Here is a 19,213-nt window from a genome sequence, read left to right as displayed (position 1 = left end):
CCCTAGAGGAGCTGTTGAGCTCAGAGTCCTGCAGTGGGGAAGGAGCCAGGGATTAGAGATTAAACCCTCGTTATCGGGCTGGCCATGACACTCGGCGTTTGGGATTAGATCCAAGGAACACGCGCCCCAGCTGCAGCTGAGAGGAGCGTGCAGGGAACCAGGAGCCACCTCACGCTGCAGGGGGAACAGCTCTGTCCAGGTCCCTATAGAGCAAGCAGCCCCCCAGCCCTGCATAGACCCTCCTGTGCATGCCCCCACAGGCCCTCAAAGGCCCAGCACCTCACGCTCTCAGCTGTCTCCCTGCACAGGCACATGCACTCAAGGCAGGAGCCAGTTTTGGCAAAGGTATGGTAGGACTTTGAGCAGCAAATGTGCTGAGGACGGATTTGCCTCTGGGGGAGGGGACTATTATACGCCCCCCCCACCTCATGCACCCCAACCCCCTACGTCCCTCCTGCAGGCCGCAGCGTGTTTACGGTTGGTTCCGCTTGGCCCGCTTTCTCCCAAGATGCTGTTCCCCATGGCGGAAAGATGAACACAAGGCAGACAGCCGAGCATGCTCACCCCGGGAGCTGCCAGACTGAATAACAATAATACCATGTCCTTGTGCAACAGCCCAGAGAACTTCGCTGACATTCAGGGACTGCACCTCACGAGCCCCGAGCAGCACGGAACCGCCCCGCTGGAAGGACTGTCAGCCCCGCCCCCCATGCGGAGGCAGCCCCATGTACATGTTGGCCAGCCCTGACAGGGGTTTGCCATAACAAGCTCCTTTTGAAGATGGGGAAACCGAGGCACAAAGCGACGACGTGGCTTGCCCAAGGCCAGACAGCAAACCAATGCTGGGAACAGAGTCCTGACTCAGCTGAAACTGCCCTGGGAGCTGGGGGTGGGATTCCCAGAGCACGGAGACTGATTCGGGGCTAGTTTACATCGAGCTGACGTGCTAAAAATAGTGTGGCAACTGTTGCTGCAGCACAGGAAGTAGCGAGCGGTGGCAAGGGCTAACCGCCCTCCGTACATCCCCCTGGGGCCTGGGCAGGTTGGTATGTGGGGTGGCTAAGCCCTCCCCACTCTTGTCACTGCCCATGCGACGCTGCTGTTGGTAGCACGCTAGCTCCTGAGGGTGTCATGCCGGCAGCTTGCACCCCTGTCTCCGCTTCTACCTCCTGCAGCAAACTAGAGCCACCCGCCCCCCTTATGGGGAACTGTAAAGAGGAAATGAAAAGGCGAGTCCTGGCCTCAAGGAGCTGCCAAGCTAAACTCCGCCCCACAGCCAGCTACCCCGGGGCACTAGGTCTGACTGTCCCAAATCACGCCCGGTCCTGCGTACCCTGTCAGTACAACACAGAGTCTGGGGCTCCTCTGAACCCCTCGCTCACTGAACAGCCGGCAGCAGGGCCTGGTGCAGGCTCTGGCAGGGAGGGTGTATATACAGCCAGAGGCCAGAGATACAGCCAGGGAGGGAACCCCCGGCAGGTTTCTGGCTGGGACGCGGTAGCAGAGAAGAGATAGGGAGGAGAGCGCACCGGCCTGCTGGACCGGGAGCATGAGTGGAGGGTGGAGGGACACCCAGCAGGTGGCTTCCTTTGGCTGGAGCAGCCAGGAAAGGATGGCTCCCTGCCCCAGCAGACGTCACGGGAGCCCCACAGCCTGGAGCTGCTGCAGCTCAGGGCATGGCCGTCCCCTCTCTTCCCTCGCGGCCCGGCTAGGTTCTGCCACCCACCACACCCCTCTCTTCGCAGCACGTGCACCAGCACTCTGCAGGCAACCCCGGGCACCCGGTGCTAGTCTCTCCAGCCAGCCTGGGGCTGATAGGACGGGCTGGGTGCACGCTGTTGTCAGGGGGCCCCTGCTGGCCTCTCTGGGGTCAGAGACACCAGGACAGGTGCCGAACGCAGCCAGCCACAGGCGATGCCAGGCTGAATGCCAGTCTCGGAGCAGCAGCGGGGCCCCCCCAGCATGGGAGGCACCAGCACCCCCGACATTGTGAGCAATGGCACCTAGCCCGAGTCACGCCACATTCCACCTCACGGCCAGACGCCAGCCTGCATCCCGGCACAAGGCCTGGGTCACTGTAGGCCAACCTCACGGCCTGGGGGGCAAAACGACCGGGACAAGCTGCCTACGGCCAGGGCATGGCAGGGCCCCTCTCAGGTCGCCGCTTTGAGACTTTTTCTGCAGCCCTGTGCCAAGAAGGGCAAACACAGGTTCCCTGCATCTCTCTGTCTCCCCCTCATTTCTGTACCACATACACAGGGTGCTATGCATCCTCCCAGCCTCCCAACCCATAAGAATAGAAGAGCGGCCATACTCGGTCAGGCCAACGGTCCACCCAACCCAGTTTTCTGCCTGCCAACAGTGGCCAATAGCAGATGCCCCAGAGGGAGGGAACACAACAGGTAATCCTCACATGATCCCTCCCCGGTCATCCACCTCCAGAGAAAGAGAGCCTAGGGACACCATTCCTACCCATCCTGGCTAATAGCTACTGATGGACCTAACCTCCATGAATCTAGCTAGCTCTTTTTTGAACCCTGTTAAAATCCTAGCCATCATCACATCCTCTGGCAAGGAGTTCCACAGGTTGACTGTGCCCTGAGTGAAGAAAAACTTCCTTTTGTTTGTTTTAAATCTGCTGCCTATGAATTCCATTTGGTGACCCCTAGTTCTTATATTGTGGGAATAAGTAAACAACTTTTCCTTATTCATTTTTTCCACACCGGTCATGATTTTATAGATCTCTACCATATCCTCCCTTAGTCTCCTCTTTTCTAAGTTGAAAAGTCCAAGTCTTTTTAATCTCTCTTCATACGGGACCCGTTCCAAACCCCTAATTATTTTTGTTGCCCTTTTCTAAACCCTTTGCAATTCCAAGATATCTTTTGAGATGAGGCAACTACATCTGTAGACGGTACTCAAGATGTGGGTGTACCATGGTTTTATATAGAAGAAATAAGATATTTTCTGTTTTATTCTTTATCCCTTTTTTAATGATTCCTAACATTCTGTTTGCTTTTTTGACTGAGTGGACACTGAGTGGATGTTTTCAGAGAACTATCCACTATGGGTGTGTCTAGACTGCCTCATGAAATTAGGTTTACCGGAGCGGTCGACATAGGCTTCCCTTGTCGACTGTGGCGCATCTAGACTGCCCTGCTGTGCCGAATCAGCTGATCGTCAGCACAGTGCGGCGGCCATTTTGATGTAAACCAAGCACGATTATTTAAATCGCCGCTTCATTTTGCTATGTCTAGTAAACTCATCTACATGGCTCCGTCGGCGGAGCCATGTAGTCTAGACACACCCTATGATTCCAAGATCTCCCTCTTGACTAGCTGTAGTTAAACTAGTCCCCATCACAGTGTATGTATAGTTAAGATTACTTTTTCCAGTGTTCATTACTTTACATTTATCAACATTAAATTTCATTTGCCATTTTGTTGCCCAGTCACGTAGTTTGGAGAGATCTTTTTGAAGCTCTCCACAGTCTGCTTTGGTCTTAACTATTTTGAGCAGTTTGGTATCATCTACAAATTTGGCTACCTCACTACTTACCCCTTTCTCTAGATCCTTTATAAATAAATTGAATAGGATTGGTCCCAAGACAGACCCTTGGGGGACCCCACTTGTTCCCTTTCTCCACTTGGAAAACTTATAATTTATTCCCTACCCTTTGTTTCCTGTGTTTTAACCAGTTATCAGTCCATGAAAGGACCTTCCCTCTCATCCCATGATAATTTACTTTATTTAAGAGCCTTTGGTGAAGGAACTTGTCAAAGGCTTTCTGGAAATCTAAGTACACTATATCCGCTGGATCCCCCTTGTCCATACGTTTGTTGACCCTCTCAAAGAACTGTAGTAGATTAGTAAGGCATGATTTCCTTTTACAGAAACCATGTTGACTTCCCCCAACCAATTATGTTTATCTATATGTCTGACAATTTTAATCTTAGTTTCAACTAATTTGCCCAGTACTGACATTAGACTTACCGGTCTGTAAATGCCAGGATCACCTCTAGAGCCCTTTTTAAATATTGGCGTCACGTTAGCGAACTTCCAGTCATTAGGTACGGAAGCTGATTTAAAGGTTAATAGTTCCGAAATTTCCCATTTGAGTTCTTTCAGAACTCTTGGGTGAATGCCATCTGGTCCCAGCGACTTGTTACTGTTACGTTTATCAATTTGTTCCAAAAGCTGCTCTAATGATACCTCAATCTGGGACAATTCCTCAGATTTATCACCTAAAAAGAATGGCTCAAGTTTGGGAACCTCCCCAATATCCTCAGCTGTAAAGACTAAAGCAAAGAATTAATTTAGCTTCTCTGCAATGACTTTATCTTTGAGTGCTCCGTTAGCATCACAATCGCCCAAAAGTCCCACTGGTTGTTTAGCCGGCTTCCTGTTTCTGATGTACTTAAAAAACATTTTGCTATTACTTTTTGAGTTTTTGGTTAGCTGGTCTTCAAACCCCTTTTTGGCTATTCTTCTTTTTTTTTTTTTACACTTAATTTGACAGAGTATATGCTCCTTTTTATTTTCCTCACTAGGATTTGACTTCCACTTTTTAAAAGGTCTTTTTCTCTCTCACTGCTTCTTTTACTTGGTTGTTAAGCCACGGTGGCACTTTTTTGGTTCTCTTCCTGTGTTTTTTAATTTGGGGTATACATTTACGATGGGCCTCTATTATGGTGTCTTTGAAAAGTTTCCACGCAGCTTGCAGACATTTGACTTTTGTCACTGTACCTTTAAATTTCTGTTTAACTTCCTTGTTTTTGTGTAGTTCCCCTTTCTGAAATGAAATGCCACAATGTTAAGCTGCTGAGGTGTTTTTCCCACCACAGGGATGTTAAATTTTATTTCATTATGGTCGCTATTTCCAAGTGGTCCAGTTACATTGACCTCTTGAACCAGATCCTGTGCTCCACTTAGGACTAAATCAAGAATTGCCTCTCCCCTTCTGGGTTCCAGAACCAGCTGCTCCAAGAAGCAGTCATTTAAGGTATCAAGAAATTTTTTCTCTGCATCCCGTCTTGAGGTGACGTGTCAACATGGGGATAATTAAAATCCGCCCCTATTATGAGTTTTTTATTTTTGATAGTCTCTCTAATCTCCCTTACCATTTCATAGTCACTATCACAGTCCCAATCAGGTGGTCAATAATATATCCCTACTGCTATATTCTTATTATTGGAGCGCGGAATTACTATTCATAGAGATTCTATGGAACATTTTGGCTCATTTAAGACTTTTCCTTCATTTGATTCTACATTTTCTTTCTCGTATACTGCCACTCCCCCACCAGCACGACCTGTTCTGTCCTGTTGTACCTTGGTATGACTTGTGTCCCATTGATTGTCCTCATTCCACCAAGTTTCCGTGATGCCTATTATATCAATATCCTCCTTTAAAACTAGGCACTCTAGCTCACCCGTTTTATTATTTAGACTTCTAGCATTTGCGTATAAGCACTTTAAAAATGTGTCACTATTTATCGGTCTGCCATTTCTTGATGTGTTAGATTCTTTTTCATTTGATTGTGTGGGGTGCTATGCATCTTCCCACCCCCCAACCCATACACTGGGTGCTCTGTATCCCTCCACCCATGCATGGGGCACTATGCATCCTCTCGCCCCCCAACCCATACATGGGGTGCTATGCATCCTCCCAGCCTCCCAACCCATACACTGGGTGCTCTGTATCCCTCCACCCATGCATGGGGTGCTATGCATCCTCCCGCCCCCCAACCCATACATGGGGTGCTATGCATCCTCCCAGCCTCCCAACCCATACACAGGGTGCTCTGTATCCCCCTACCCATGCATGGGGTGCTATGCATCCTCCCACCCCCCAACCCATACTCGGGGTGCTATGCATCCTCCCAGCTCCCACCCCTCCCCCATCACATATACACATTGCACAGCCCCTCAGCTCCCCAACACACTCAGGCCAGTACCTCTCACTGTCACATATGCAGCTCCCCCATACACACGCAGCCATCACGCCCATCGTACCCTCACAGCCCTGTCACTCTCCATGTACACATGCTGTACCCATCTCACACTATAATGTGAGATGTTTTTGACAGCCACTCCCCTTGGCCTGAAATAGCTTCCATAAGATGCAGGGGATAAGAACATAAGAATATAAAAATGGCCAGAATGAGTCAGACCAACGGTCCATCCGGCCCAGTATCCTGTCTGCCAACAGTGGCCAATGCCAGATGCCCCAGAGGGAGGGAACACAACAGGTAATCCTTACTTGATCCTTCCCCTATCACCCACTTCCAGAGAAACAGAGCCTAGGGACACCATTCCTACCCAGCCATTGATGGACCTAACCTCCATGAATCTATCTAGCTCTTTTTTGAACCCTGTTAAAATCCTAGTCTTCACCACATCCTCTGGCGAGGAGTTCCACAGGTGGGCTGTGCGCTGAACGAAGAAAAACTTCCTTTTGTTTGTTTTAAGGCTGCTGCTTATTAATTCCATTTGGTGACCCCTAGTTCTTATATTGTGGGAATAAGTAAATAACGTTTCCTTATTCACTTTTTCCACACTGGTCATGATTTTATAGATCTCTACCATATCTCCCCTTAGTCTCCTCTTTTCTAAGCTATGATGGGGGTTGTGTCTATAAAGTTGTTTCAATGGCTCTCAGCCCGACCCATCTCCCCACCCCGTACACATTGTGGTAGCACTCAGCTCCCCATCACACCCTCTATGCCCAGACACAACTCCCATCACATGCACCCAGCTGCCACCACACCCACCCTACACCCCCAACCTCCATCACATCCTCTCTACACCCCAGTCCCCCATCACACCCACCCTACAGCCACCCACCCACTTGTCACACATTCAGCTCCCCATCATACACACCCTGCACACACTCGCTCCCAAAATTCATACAGTCCTGTCACCCATCCTACACAGCCAGCCCCCATCACACACACCCTACACACACACACTCAGCCCCCATCACATGCACACAGCCCTGTCATTCACCCTATACTCCGAGCCCCCATCACACCTACCTGTCACTCCTCCAGTCCCCATCACACACACACACACAGCCCCCATCGCGCACACACGTTACACACACACAGCCCCCATCCTCCCCACAACCCCCATCACACCACCTGTCACTCCTCAAGCCCCCATCCCATCCCCACACACACACACACACACACACAGCCCCCATCACACCCACCTGTCATTCCTCCAGTCCCCATCACACACACACACACATACACACACAGCCCGCATCACACCCACCTGTCACTCCTCCAGCCCCCATCACACACACACACACACACACACACAGCCCGCATCACACACACACACTACACACATAGCCCCCATCACACCCACCTGTCACTCCTCCAGTCCCTATCACACACACACACACACACACACAGAGCCCGCATCACACACACACACACACACACACACAGCCCACCCCCACCCCCCGCCCGCCCTGGCTCAGCGCTGCGGGAAGTCCCGTTCGCTGCCAGGCTCCTCCCCGGCTCGGCCCGGGGCAGGCGCGGGGCTCGGCCGGGGCAGGCAGTGCCGGGGAGCCGCGCTCACCTGCAGCCCGCGCCGCCGCAGCAGGCTGGGCTCGTCCATGCTGCGCCGCCGGCCCCCCGCTGCGCGCAGCCTGCGCCTTCTGCGCCGCGCCCGCCAGCTGGTCCCCGCCCTGCCGGGCGCCGCGCCGGGGGCTGGGCGGTGCGCGGGGCCCCTCGCTCCGGGCAGCAGCCTGGCCCGGGTGCAGCCCCCTGCGCTCTGGCCTCCCGCAGCCCCCGCTCTACTTCCCAGCTTGGGGGGGGGGGGTGGCTCTGCGCAGCACCCCGCCCCCCCCCATTGAACGGCAGTGGAGGGATTCCTGGGGCGCCCCTGGCCGGAGGCGGGGCAGCAAACGCCTCTTACTTCTCGGTTGCATTCCAAGGAGAGTCCCAGGAAAGTAACAGGGGCAGGGAAAAAAACCACCACGTGGAGGGAAACCAGCGGAATCCAGCCACTCTGTCCCTAGGCAAGAGTAAAGACCGGGTCCCATGGGCCGCCCATGGCCCACCCCTGTGCCACAGCCTCCTGCACTGGCTGAAGTTTCTTAAGCACAGAGGGCTTCATGCCCAGGCCCTGAATGGCTGGCGGATCAGAACGGGCCCTCAAGTCAGTTAACGGAGCCGGCTCTTGCAATGTTTGCGGGCCTGCCTGAATGACACAAGGCAAGCAGCAAGCCGGAGTGGCTGCCTCATACAGGGCATCCTGATGGGTCCTGTGGAGACCAAGTGCTGAGAGCTGAGGCCAAGTGCATGAATGGGGTACAATCCCCAAAGCTGCAGTGTCCCATCCAGGGCCAGTATGTTGGACTGAATTGGTAATGAAAGCCGTATCGGGACTCATTCGGAACGGATGCAGCAAGCCCAGATGTGCTCGGGCTACGAACTGCCAAGCCCCAAGGTGCCAGGACTCATCTTAGCCCAAATTAAGCACTGCGGCTGTGTCTACACTGGGCCACTTATTCCAGAAAATCAGCCGCTTTTCCAGAATAAGCTGCGAGCTGTCTACACTGGCCCTTGAATTTCCAGAAAAGCAACAACGCTCTACTGTACAAAATCAGCCGCTATTCTGGAAAAACTATTCTGCTCCCGCTCGGGCATAAGTCCTTATTCTGGAACACTGTTCCAGAAAAGGGCCAGTGTAGACAGCCCAGTAGCCTTTTCCGGAAAAAAGCCCCGATCGCGAAAATGGCGATCGGGGCTCTTTTCCGGAAAAGCGTGTCTACATTGGCCACAGACGCTTTTCCAGAAAAAGGGCTTTTCCGTAAAAGCAGCCTGCCAATGTAGACGCTCCTTTTCCAGAAAAACTGAAAAAGGAATAGTATTCCGTTTTAAGCAGTTCCGGAAATTCATGCCAGTGTAGACACAGCCTGCCTGTATAGGAATCAGATAGCTGAATTCATAACCTTCTGAGCTTATTCCGGAGGAGGGGATCCAGCCAAACCAACAGTCTGATGAAGTACCGCCGGAACAACAGCCTGCTGCAGTACTGCCAGACCAACAGTCGGATGTAGTACTGCCGGACCAACAGCAAGATGCAGTACTGCCGGACCAGTCGGATGCAGTACCACTGGGGACCCAGTCTATAAAATCAGGACTGGTGTGGTGAAAGCAAATAATGAAGTGTTATGTACCCCTTCCCGTAACACAAGAACCAGAGGTCACCCAATGAAATAGGAAGTAAATTTAAAATAAACCAAAGGAAGTATTTCTTCACACAACCCACAGTCAAGCTGTGGAACTCACTGCCAGAAGATGTTGTGAAGACTCAAAGTATAACAGTGTTAAAAATTAAATTAGATGAGTTTCAGGGAGTCAGGGCTATCAATGGCTATTAGGCAAGAGGGTCAGGAACCAAAATGCATTGCTCTGAGTGTCCCTAAACCTCTGACTCCCAGTAGCTGGGACTGGACAACAGGGGGTGGGGTCACCCAATAATTGTCCTGGTCTGGTCATTTCCTCTGAAGCATCTGGCACCAGCCACTCTGGGAAGAAATAATACTGGCCTAGAATCCCAACATGGACTAGGGGTCACCAAATGAAATTAATAGGTAGCAGGTTTAAAACAAACAAAAGAAAGTTTTTCTTCACTCAGCGTAGTCAACCTGTGGAACTCCTTGCCAGAGGATGTGAAGACTAGGACTTGAACAGGGTTCAACAAATAACTAGATAGATTCATGGAGGCTATTAGCCAGGCTGAGTAGGTAGCCTCTGTTTGTCTGGAAATGGATGACAGGCAAGGAATCATGAGGATTACCTGTTGTGTTCCCTCCCTCTGGGGCATCTGGTATTGGCCACTGTCAGCAGACGGGACACTGGGCTAGATGGACCTTTGATCTGACCCAGTATGGCCGTTCTTAAGTTCTTATGTTCTCATCCGCGCCGCCTTCCCTCGTGGGCCGATCTCTGGTGAAAAGGAGGCTTTTTGCCTGGACAATGGGGGCTCTGTGCGCCAAAGCTCTGTGCCACCCAGATCTGTTTGCCTTAAGTCATCTATTTGGTCATGTGGCAGCTCCGGCCCCTCCGCCAGGCGCCCAGTGACACGGGAGGGGTGTGAGTAATGCTCTGCATTCAGAGGCAGCCCTTGTGCCGTTGACTGGTGTGGGGGGGCGCACTCATTGGAGCTTTTGTTCCACGCAGCAGGCGGGGACACGGTGGCTGTTCAGGAAACAAAACACACATCCCCACCTCCCTGAACACAGTTGTTTATCTGTGAGAATGGAGCATCATAGGAAAGCAAGGGGAGGCTGCCTTTCCCGCGCCCTGCCCGGGACTGGCCTCCGCCCCGCTTCTGCCCACGACGGAGTCAAGCAGGAGGCGCGGTTGGCTCCGAACTGAAGTGGCCACGCAGGCTGGTGTTCGAGTCATTGTGAAATGCCTGTGAAAATGTCGAGCATTCCCCATACCCATCGCCTGTGCACGATGCCGGCTCCCTGCTGGGCCCCAGCGAGGGACGTGCCAGGTGTTCCCACAAAATGCAGGACACTGTAGCACTTTAAAGACTAACAAGATGGTTTATTAGATGATGAGCTTTCGTGGGCCAGACCCACTTCCTCAGATCAAATAGTGGACGAAAATAGTCACAACCATAGATACCAAAGGATACAATTTAAAAAAATGAACTCATATGAAGTATCCTTTGGTATCTATGGTTGTGACTATTTTCTTCCACTATTTGATCTGAGGAAGTGGGTCTGGCCCACGAAAGCTCATCATCTAATAAACCATCTTGTTAGTCTTTAAAGTGCTACATTGTCCTGCATTTTGCTTCAGCTACCCCAGACTAACACAGCCACATTTCCATCACTATTCCAGGTGTTCCCAGTTTGAGTCACTGACCCCACCCTAGACCTGCTTCCCCACACATGGGCTACGTCTAGACTGGCATGATTTTCTGCAAATGCTTTTAACGGAAAAGTTTTTCCATTAAAAGCATTTGCGGAAAAGAGCTTCTGGATTGGCACGGACGCTTTTGCGCAAAAGCACTTTTTGTGGAAAAGCGTCCGTGCCAATCTAGATGCGGTTTTGCGCAAGAAAGCCCCGATCGCCATTTTCACCATCGAGGCTTTTTTGCACAAAACAATACCGCGTTGTCTATACTGGCCATCTTGCACAAAAGCATTTGCACAAGAGGGCTTTTGCCCCAACGGGAGCAGCATAGTATTTCCGCAAGAACACTGACAATATGAGATCGTCTGTGTTCTTGCGGAAATTCAAGTGGCCAGCGTAGACAGCTGGAAAGTTTTTCCACAAAAGCATCTGCTTTGATCTGACTGTTTTCACTTGGAGCCACTTAAATGCTACTTTTTGTACTTGATAAACAAAAACATTTTTATTTATCATTAGGCCCTGTGAAAATAATTGTTACTGGGAGGGGCCAGCAACCATTGTGCATCTCTCTTTCACTGATAAAGAGAATGAATAATCCAAACCTTATGGGCTTTCCCTATGAAAGATTTCTACACAGAAAAAGAGACTTATTTGGGGGTGGAAGGGTTGGTCCTATTTGGGGGTTGGTTTCCTGGGCCCTTGATCTGAGTCCTTCCGGAGCTGAGCTGGTTCAGTGACTGTGTTGCTCTGCAGCAGGGCAGTTACCCCAATTCTGTGCCTTGTCCGGGGGAAGACCAGAGGATCTGACCCAACAGGACAGGGTGTTGGAGAGCCCCAGAGTACAAGAAAGCAAGCATCAGTGGCATGGGAGGCAAACTGGGGAACAACCCCATCACACCCACCCTTGTTACTGGTGCCACACCACTGGTGGCAGCCCCAGTCAGGGTCACCCCCTTCTACTCCCAGCCTGGCCCACAGACAGGTGGGAGCAAATAGGGCAGTTGCCCCAGGACCTGATACTTCTAAGGGATCTGGAGCTCCCAGCCACCTTGACGCTGCTCGTAGGCACAGCTCTGACGGCAGAGAGAGGCACATGCCGTCATCCAAGTGGCACTGAGGGCTCTCTATCCGAGCCCTGCCCCTTCCACCAGAAGCCCCGCCCTTCCAGGGCATGGCTCCAGGGCCACCCCCCACACACACACACACACACACACACACACACACACACACACACACACACACACACACACACACACCTTGCTCCAGGGCCTGCGGTGGCTGTCAGCCCCACTGCTCCCAGCACAGCTAGACAAGATGGCAAAGTGCCACCAGGGACCAGAGTCTGTCTACACCTGACACGCCCGTCCTGGGCAGCCACAGATGCTGGCCACGAGAGCAGGGACCACAGCAAGGCACTCATGTGGCACAGCCCGGGCCTGGGGCCACGTGAGGCTGGGGCTGTGGAGCTGAAGTTCGATTGTTCATGGTTGCAGCAGAAGCAGCCCAGGAGCTCCCAGCCAGCCTGGCTTTTAAACCTGAGTGAGTTGGACTGCACTGCAGTATCAGGTGGAGATTCCACTTTGCATCCAGCTCCTGAGATAACATCTCTCCTCTCTGCTTCCTGGGCTGTGAGCAGTCCAGTTCCTCCTCTGATCACGGTCAGGCACTAGTTGTGTTACTTCCTCATGCAGTTCACCACAGTCTTCAATATCCTCTAGCACAATCGTCAACAACTTCTTCCTTTGCCTTCCTCATTTTCTCTGACCTCCCTCGCACGCCCAGTTCAAGGCTCAGCACATCTCCCATGTGTCCTTTCTAACAGGTTGCTTCCTTACTCTTCCCTTGGTTATTTTGTCTTTCCAGGAAATATGCAGTGCAATCTTTTCCATCCCTGTATGGATTTTTTTCCATCCATGGGCGGAATAATTTTTTTATGTGCACTGAGGCATGTGTAAATGTGCACCACCCATAGAAACACAAAACCTACCTGTCCAGCTAATTAGCAGAATCTGAATCTCTCCTGAGTGGCCGCACAAGCACACAGCTGGTGTCAGCAACTTTCTCAGCAGTCCATGATGGGCCACCTCCAGTCTCTTTTGTTAGCTGCTGCCCATGGGTAGGTCTCTGCGCTGTACAGTACGGCTATGTCTACACTGCATGCTTCTTGCACAAGAACAATCGCTCTTGTGCAAAAACTTACTGGCTGTCTACACTGCACGCGTGTTCTTGCGCAAGTAAATTTATAGTATAGCGTCAGAAAACATGGCTTCTTCCAGAAGAGTTATTCCTCTCCCCACAAAGAATAAGCCCTCTTGTGCAAGAGCTCTTCCACAAGAGGGCAGTGTAGACAGGCAACATGAATTTCTTGCACAAGAAGCCCCTATGGTTAAAACGGCCACCAGAGCTTTCTTGTGCAAGAGAGCATCCACACTGCCATGGATGCTCTTGCACCAAAGCACATGGCAGTGTGGACGTGCTCTTGTGGAAGACCTTTTGCACAAGAACTCTTCCGCAAAACTGTTCTTGTGCAAGACGCTGCCAGTGTAGACGTAGCCTATGTGCTTAGCACAGCCACATGGTATACATGACTTTAGAGGTGGACACCTGCCTGGCCAGGTTTTGTTTGGCCTTCCAAAAATGTGGTTTGTTTTCTGGGTCTGTAACGGGCTAGAAGTCTAATCTTCAGCAATATACTGCTCCGGATGCAAAGACAGAGAGGAAGTGAATTCTGTCACTCCGAGAATGGCAGCCCCATCGCTGTGTTTTCTGCAGACATTTCCTCTTGGTCTGGTTCTCTTTTACCATTCTCAGGCAGAGTTACACAGCGCCTGGATATCGGCCTGGCAGCTGCGTGTGGTCCAAGAGAAGTCAGTCGATATCGGCTTGGGGGTCTGTCGGGACAGAAACTCAGCAGGTGCATAACTGCAGGGTCACCATAGTAACAGCAGATGGAGGTGCTCACAAGTTTAAGATTAAAGCACTGCCCGATAGGAGGAAGAAGAAGTTAGTTATGGGCAAAATGTATATTCCTGACTATACGAAGCCTAACCCCCATCTAGGCCCACTCCACATTCCTGCCCCACAGCCCGCGCCCAGCTCAGGTTTGGCCACCCCCCTCTGTCACGCCTGGTTGGCACCGTGATTTTGTGCCCCAAGTCCCACAACATCCCACGTCTGGCCGGGATGTGGCAAGCTTCGTTCCCTGATGTTTCTAAGGGGCTTGAGACTCTTGGCTGGAAAGTACCTCTAAGGACACATCTACCTCGTGAAACACAACAAGAGTACGGCAAAGCCTCACAGACCCGGTCAAGTGACTCTGGGTTTGCCGGGCTACACAACGTGGTGTAGCATGAGCGTGAGCCAGCTGACCAGAGCTCCGAAGGGGGGAGGGGAACGCTCTCTGGAGGTTTGTCTGATTTCAGTGTAGACATGCTGTATGCACCAAGGAGGTCAGACTTGTGGACTAAAGAGTGGGGGGAAGAGTCCGCCAGGGTGAACAGCTGAGACTGCCAATCACTTCACCTGCTACAAGGAAGTAGCACACCAGACAATTTTTCACACATCTTACCTAAACCTTGTCTTCTTGTAACCTTTCCGGAGGGCGTGGCCCTCTCCCCGGGTATCAAGACTGCTTCCCCACCCTGGCACGATGAATGCAGAAGGGGGGACCTGCAAAAGTACCCCAAAACCTTCTCTTCCCAGGCTTTGGTATAAACCCCCCCCCAAAAAATCCTAAAAACCTAGATTTTTGGGGATAAAAATCCACCGCCACCACCAAGTGCTTTTGAGCCCACAAACAGGGGTAGACACTTGAAACCAACCCCAAAGAGCTTGAAAAAGAAAAAAGAGAAAATGCAAATTGCAGTCTGTGGCTGCTATCCCCTAGTCAGAGGCAGGCAGATCCCAGAGACAGATTTTCCAGGACACAGAACTGAACCAATACTAGATTAATAAAAGAGGAAGAACTTTTATTATCAGAACAATACTCCTGTTACAAACATAGTTTGATTGGCTAGATGGAAGACCCACCAATTAATAAACTCAACGAGGAGTCCTGTGGCACCTTACAGATTTATTGGGGCATAAGCTTTTGTGGGCATCTGATGAAGTAGGCCTTTGCCCCTGAAAGCTTATGCTCCAATAAATCTATTAGTCTATTAAGTGCCACAGGACTCCTCGTTGCTTTTGCAGTTTCAGACTACCCCTCTGATACGTGTGTGTGTGTGTGTGTGTGTGTGTGTGTGTGCGCATGCGTCTGTAGGGATGCATGAGTGTGTGTTGGGTGCTAAAGCTTTTCTGATGGGTTGCGTCTAGACTGGCATGATTTTCCGCAAATGCTTTTAACAGAAAAGTTTTCCGTTAAAAGCAGTTGCGGAACAGAGCGTCTAGATTGGCACGGACGCTTTTCCGCAAAAGCACTTTTTTGCAGAAAAGCGTCTGTGCCAATCTAGACACGCTTTTGCGCAAAACAAATCTGAGCTGCCTACACTGGCCCTTTTGCGCAAAAGGGACTTTTGCCCGAATGGGAGCAGCATAGCATTTCCGCAAGAAGCACTGATTTCTTGCATGAGATCGTCAGTGCTCTTGTGGAAATTCAAGTGGCCAGTGTAGACAGCTGGCAAGTTTTTCTGCTTTTTGCGGAAAAACTTGCCAGTCTAGACAAAGCCATGAGGTTTTCCTAGTGTTTTTGATGCTTTTCCAGGCAGGGCCAGACTAAGGGGTGGGCGAGCCAGGCAGCTGCCCAGGGCACCAACCAATGGGGGGCAACTGATGGCAGCTGTAAGGGACACCCGGCGTCCCTTATAGCTGCCATCAGGTGCTGCGTGCCTGGCTCCCACAGTGCCGGCCCCCCCCATCCCCATGGCGCCAGCCAGCAGCGCCCTTCCCCCCATGGCCGCGGGGCCCTGCAGCGCCAGCAGTGGTGGCCGGGCTGGGCTGGGCAGCACATGTGCCGTGCACCCCGGGGGTGGGCCCGTGCACCCCGGGGGGGCAGGCCCGCACATGCGTCATGCACCTGGGGGCGGTCCCGCACGCCCAGGCCGGGGGTGCCAAAATGGCTCAGGCCAGCCCTGTTTCCAGGTGGGATTCAACTTCCTGAAGGGAGGCTCCAATGAGGATGGAGAGAGGCTGTTCTCAGTAGTGACGGGTGGCAGAACAAGGAGCGATGGTCTCAAGTTACAGGGGGGAGATCTAGGTTGGAGATTAGGAAAAACTATTTCCCTAGGAGGGTGGGGAAGCACTGGGATGGGCTCCCTAGGGAGGTGGGGAAATCTCCATCCCTAGAGGTTTTTAAGTCCCGGCTTGACAAAGCCCTGGCTGAGATGATTTAGTTGGGTTGGTCCTGCTTCGGGCAGGGGGCTGGACTCAGTGACCAGCAGAGGTCTCTTCCAGCCCTAGGATTCTATAATCCCTGATTTATTTAGGATTTCTAAGGCAATGTTATTTCAGAGAAAAATTCATCTCTTTAAAGGGGGCTTTTATTAGGACGAGAGCCCTAATTTCCCCTTGGATCCAATCCTGGCATGACCCCTTCATTACAACACCTGTTATAGAAATAACTGTGATTGTAGTATAGTCAGCACCGTGGCTTCACTGAAGGATCCACAAGAGGGTCAGATGGTGCAGGATAGGAAAAGCTCTTGTTTAAATCAAGATGTAATTAGCCACTTGCCCGGTATCATGACCATGAGAGATGGGCAGCAGCCTGGGGACTAAGGGGTTAACTGTACCTAGACTGGTAGCAGTCAGCCAATAGAAATACAGATAGGGATTTCAAACTGAGACAAAGGAATTTTGGTTTTTTTTCCCTCCTTTGTCTCTGGGTCAGTTTCTCTCCAGATACTGAGGGGGACAGACAACATGTCTCTCTCCAAGAAAAGACTTCAAAATGTGTAAGTAGGGTGAAGTATAGGTAATTCTGTTAGGTTTTATGGTTTGGGACTGTGGATCTGATGTCTGTGCATTTAGAAATGGGGTTTCCCCTCTTTTGTAATTAAGTTTTGTTCCCATGGGAACAAAACTTAATTACAAAAGAGGGGAAACCCCATTTCTAAATGCACAGACATCAGATCCACAGTCCCAAACCATAAAACCTAACAGAATTACCTATACTTCACCCTACTTACACATTTTGAAGTCTTTTCTTGGAGAGAGACATGTTGTCTGTCCCCCTCAGTATCTGGAGAGAAACTGACCCAGAGACAAAGGAGGGAAAAAAAACCAAAATTCCTTTGTCTCAGTTTGAAATCCCTATCTGTATTTCTATTGGCTGACTGCTACCAGTCTAGGTACAGTTAACCCCTTAGTCCCCAGGCTGCTGCCCATCTCTCATGGTCATGATACCGGGCAAGTGGCTAATTACATCTTGATTTAAACAAGAGCTTTTCCTATCCTGCACCATCTGACCCTCTTGTGGATCCTTCAGTGAAGCCACGGTGCTGACTATACTACAATCACAGTTATTTCTATAACAGGTGTTGTAATGAAGGGGTCATGCCAGGATTGGATCCAAGGGGAAATTAGGGCTCTCGTCCTAATAAAAGCCCCCTTTAAAGAGATGAATTTTTCTCTGAAATAACATTGCCTTAGAAATCCTAAATAAATCAGGGATTATAGAATCCTAGGGCTGGAAGAGACCTCTGCTGGTCACTGAGTCCAGCCCCCTGCCCGAAGCAGGACCAACCCAACTAAATCATCTCAGCCAGGGCTTTGTCAAGCCGGGACTTAAAAACCTCTAGGGATGGAGATTTCCCCACCTCCCTAGGGAGCCCATCCCAGTGCTTCCCCACCCTCCTAGGGAAATAGTTTTTCCTAATCTCCAACCTAGATCTCCCCCCTGTAACTTGAGACCATCGCTCCTTGTTCTGCCACCCGTCACTACTGAGAACAGCCTCTCTCCATCCTCATTGGAGCCTCCCTTCAGGAAGTTGAATCCCACCTGGAAACAGGGCTGGCCTGAGCCATTTTGGCACCCCCGGCCTGGGCGTGCGGGACCGCCCCCAGGTGCATGACGCATGTGCGGGCCTGCCCCCCCGGGGTGCACGGGCCCACCCCCGGGGTGCACGGCACATGTGCTGCCCAGCCCAGCCCGGCCACCACTGCTGGCGCTGCAGGGCCCCGCGGCCATGGGGGGAAGGGCGCTGCTGGCTGGCGCCATGGGGATGGGGGGGGGGGCCGGCACTGTGGGAGCCAGGCACGCAGCACCTGATGGCAGCTATAAGGGACGCCGGGTGTCCCTTACAGCTGCCATCAGTTGCCCCCCATTGGTTGGTGCCCTGGGCAGCTGCCTGGCTCGCCCACCCCTTAGTCTGGCCCTGCCTGGAAAAGCATCAAAAACACTAGGAAAACCTCATGGCTTTGTCTAGACTGGCAAGTTTTTCCGCAAAAAGCAGAAAAACTTGCCAGCTGTCTACACTGGCCACTTGAATTTCCACAAGAGCACTGACGATCTCATGCAAGAAATCAGTGCTTCTTGCGGAAATGCTATGCTGCTCCCATTCGGGCAAAAGTCCCTTTTGCGCAAAAGGGCCAGTGTAGGCAGCTCAGATTTGTTTTGCGCAAAAGCGTGTCTAGATTGGCACAGACGCTTTTCTGCAAAAAAGTGCTTTTGCGGAAAAGCGTCCGTGCCAATCTAGACGCTCTGTTCCGCAACTGCTTTTAACGGAAAACTTTTCTGTTAAAAGCATTTGCGGAAAATCATGCCAGTCTAGACGCAACCCATCAGAAAAGCTTTAGCACCCAACACACACTCATGCATCCCTACAGACGCATGCGCACACACACACACACACACACACACACACACACGTATCAGAGGGGTAGTCTGAAACTGCAAAAGCAACGAGGAGTCCTGTGGCACTTAATAGACTAATAGATTTATTGGAGCATAAGCTTTCAGGGGCAAAGGCCTACTTCATCAGATGCCCACAAAAGCTTATGCCCCAATAAATCTGTAAGGTGCCACAGGACTCCTCGTTGCTTTTGCACACACACAAGGCAGTTGCACTCTGGAAATAAGAGAAGTTCAAACACACACACTCCTGGCTGCACGCCCGGACGTATCAGACAGATTCTTATCTCAAGTTACGTGGGTGTAAGTCTGCCGTACCTATACAGGTGTCTGTGGAAAGACTCCAGAGTTGCCCCTCTGGAACAGGGACTGGAGTCCGAAGGACTCCCGATTCAGCCCTGAGATGGAGATGGGCTCCGGCGTGGGGCTCTCCACTCTCCTGTCTCTACATGTGGTGACCTTGTGGCTTTGGTGACGCCGCCTTGAAGTGACTGAACAGAACTGTGCACAGATCAAAGTGGGGGTAGTTTTCT

General features: G+C 51.4%; 1 protein-coding gene across 1 annotated transcript in view; it reads right to left on the bottom strand.

The window, feature by feature from the left end:
* The window catches only part of MAST3 (microtubule associated serine/threonine kinase 3), an 87,128-nt gene extending 79,433 nt beyond the window's left edge, over positions 1 to 7,695 (bottom strand). Inside the window, exon 1 of the mRNA XM_075902929.2 lies at positions 7,590 to 7,695. Coding sequence (XP_075759044.2) covers positions 7,590 to 7,628 — 39 coding nt within the window. The 5' untranslated portion in view covers positions 7,629 to 7,695. The remainder of the gene's footprint in view (positions 1 to 7,589) is intronic.
* Positions 7,696 to 19,213: the final 11,518 nt, after the last annotated feature.

Source organism: Pelodiscus sinensis, chromosome 32 (assembly GCF_052426305.1).
Source record: "Pelodiscus sinensis isolate ZL-2025 chromosome 32, ASM5242630v1, whole genome shotgun sequence".
NCBI lineage: Eukaryota > Metazoa > Chordata > Testudines > Trionychidae > Pelodiscus > Pelodiscus sinensis.
The sequence above is the reverse complement of the archived record's forward strand: the minus strand, read 5'-3'. Positions and strand labels throughout refer to the sequence as shown.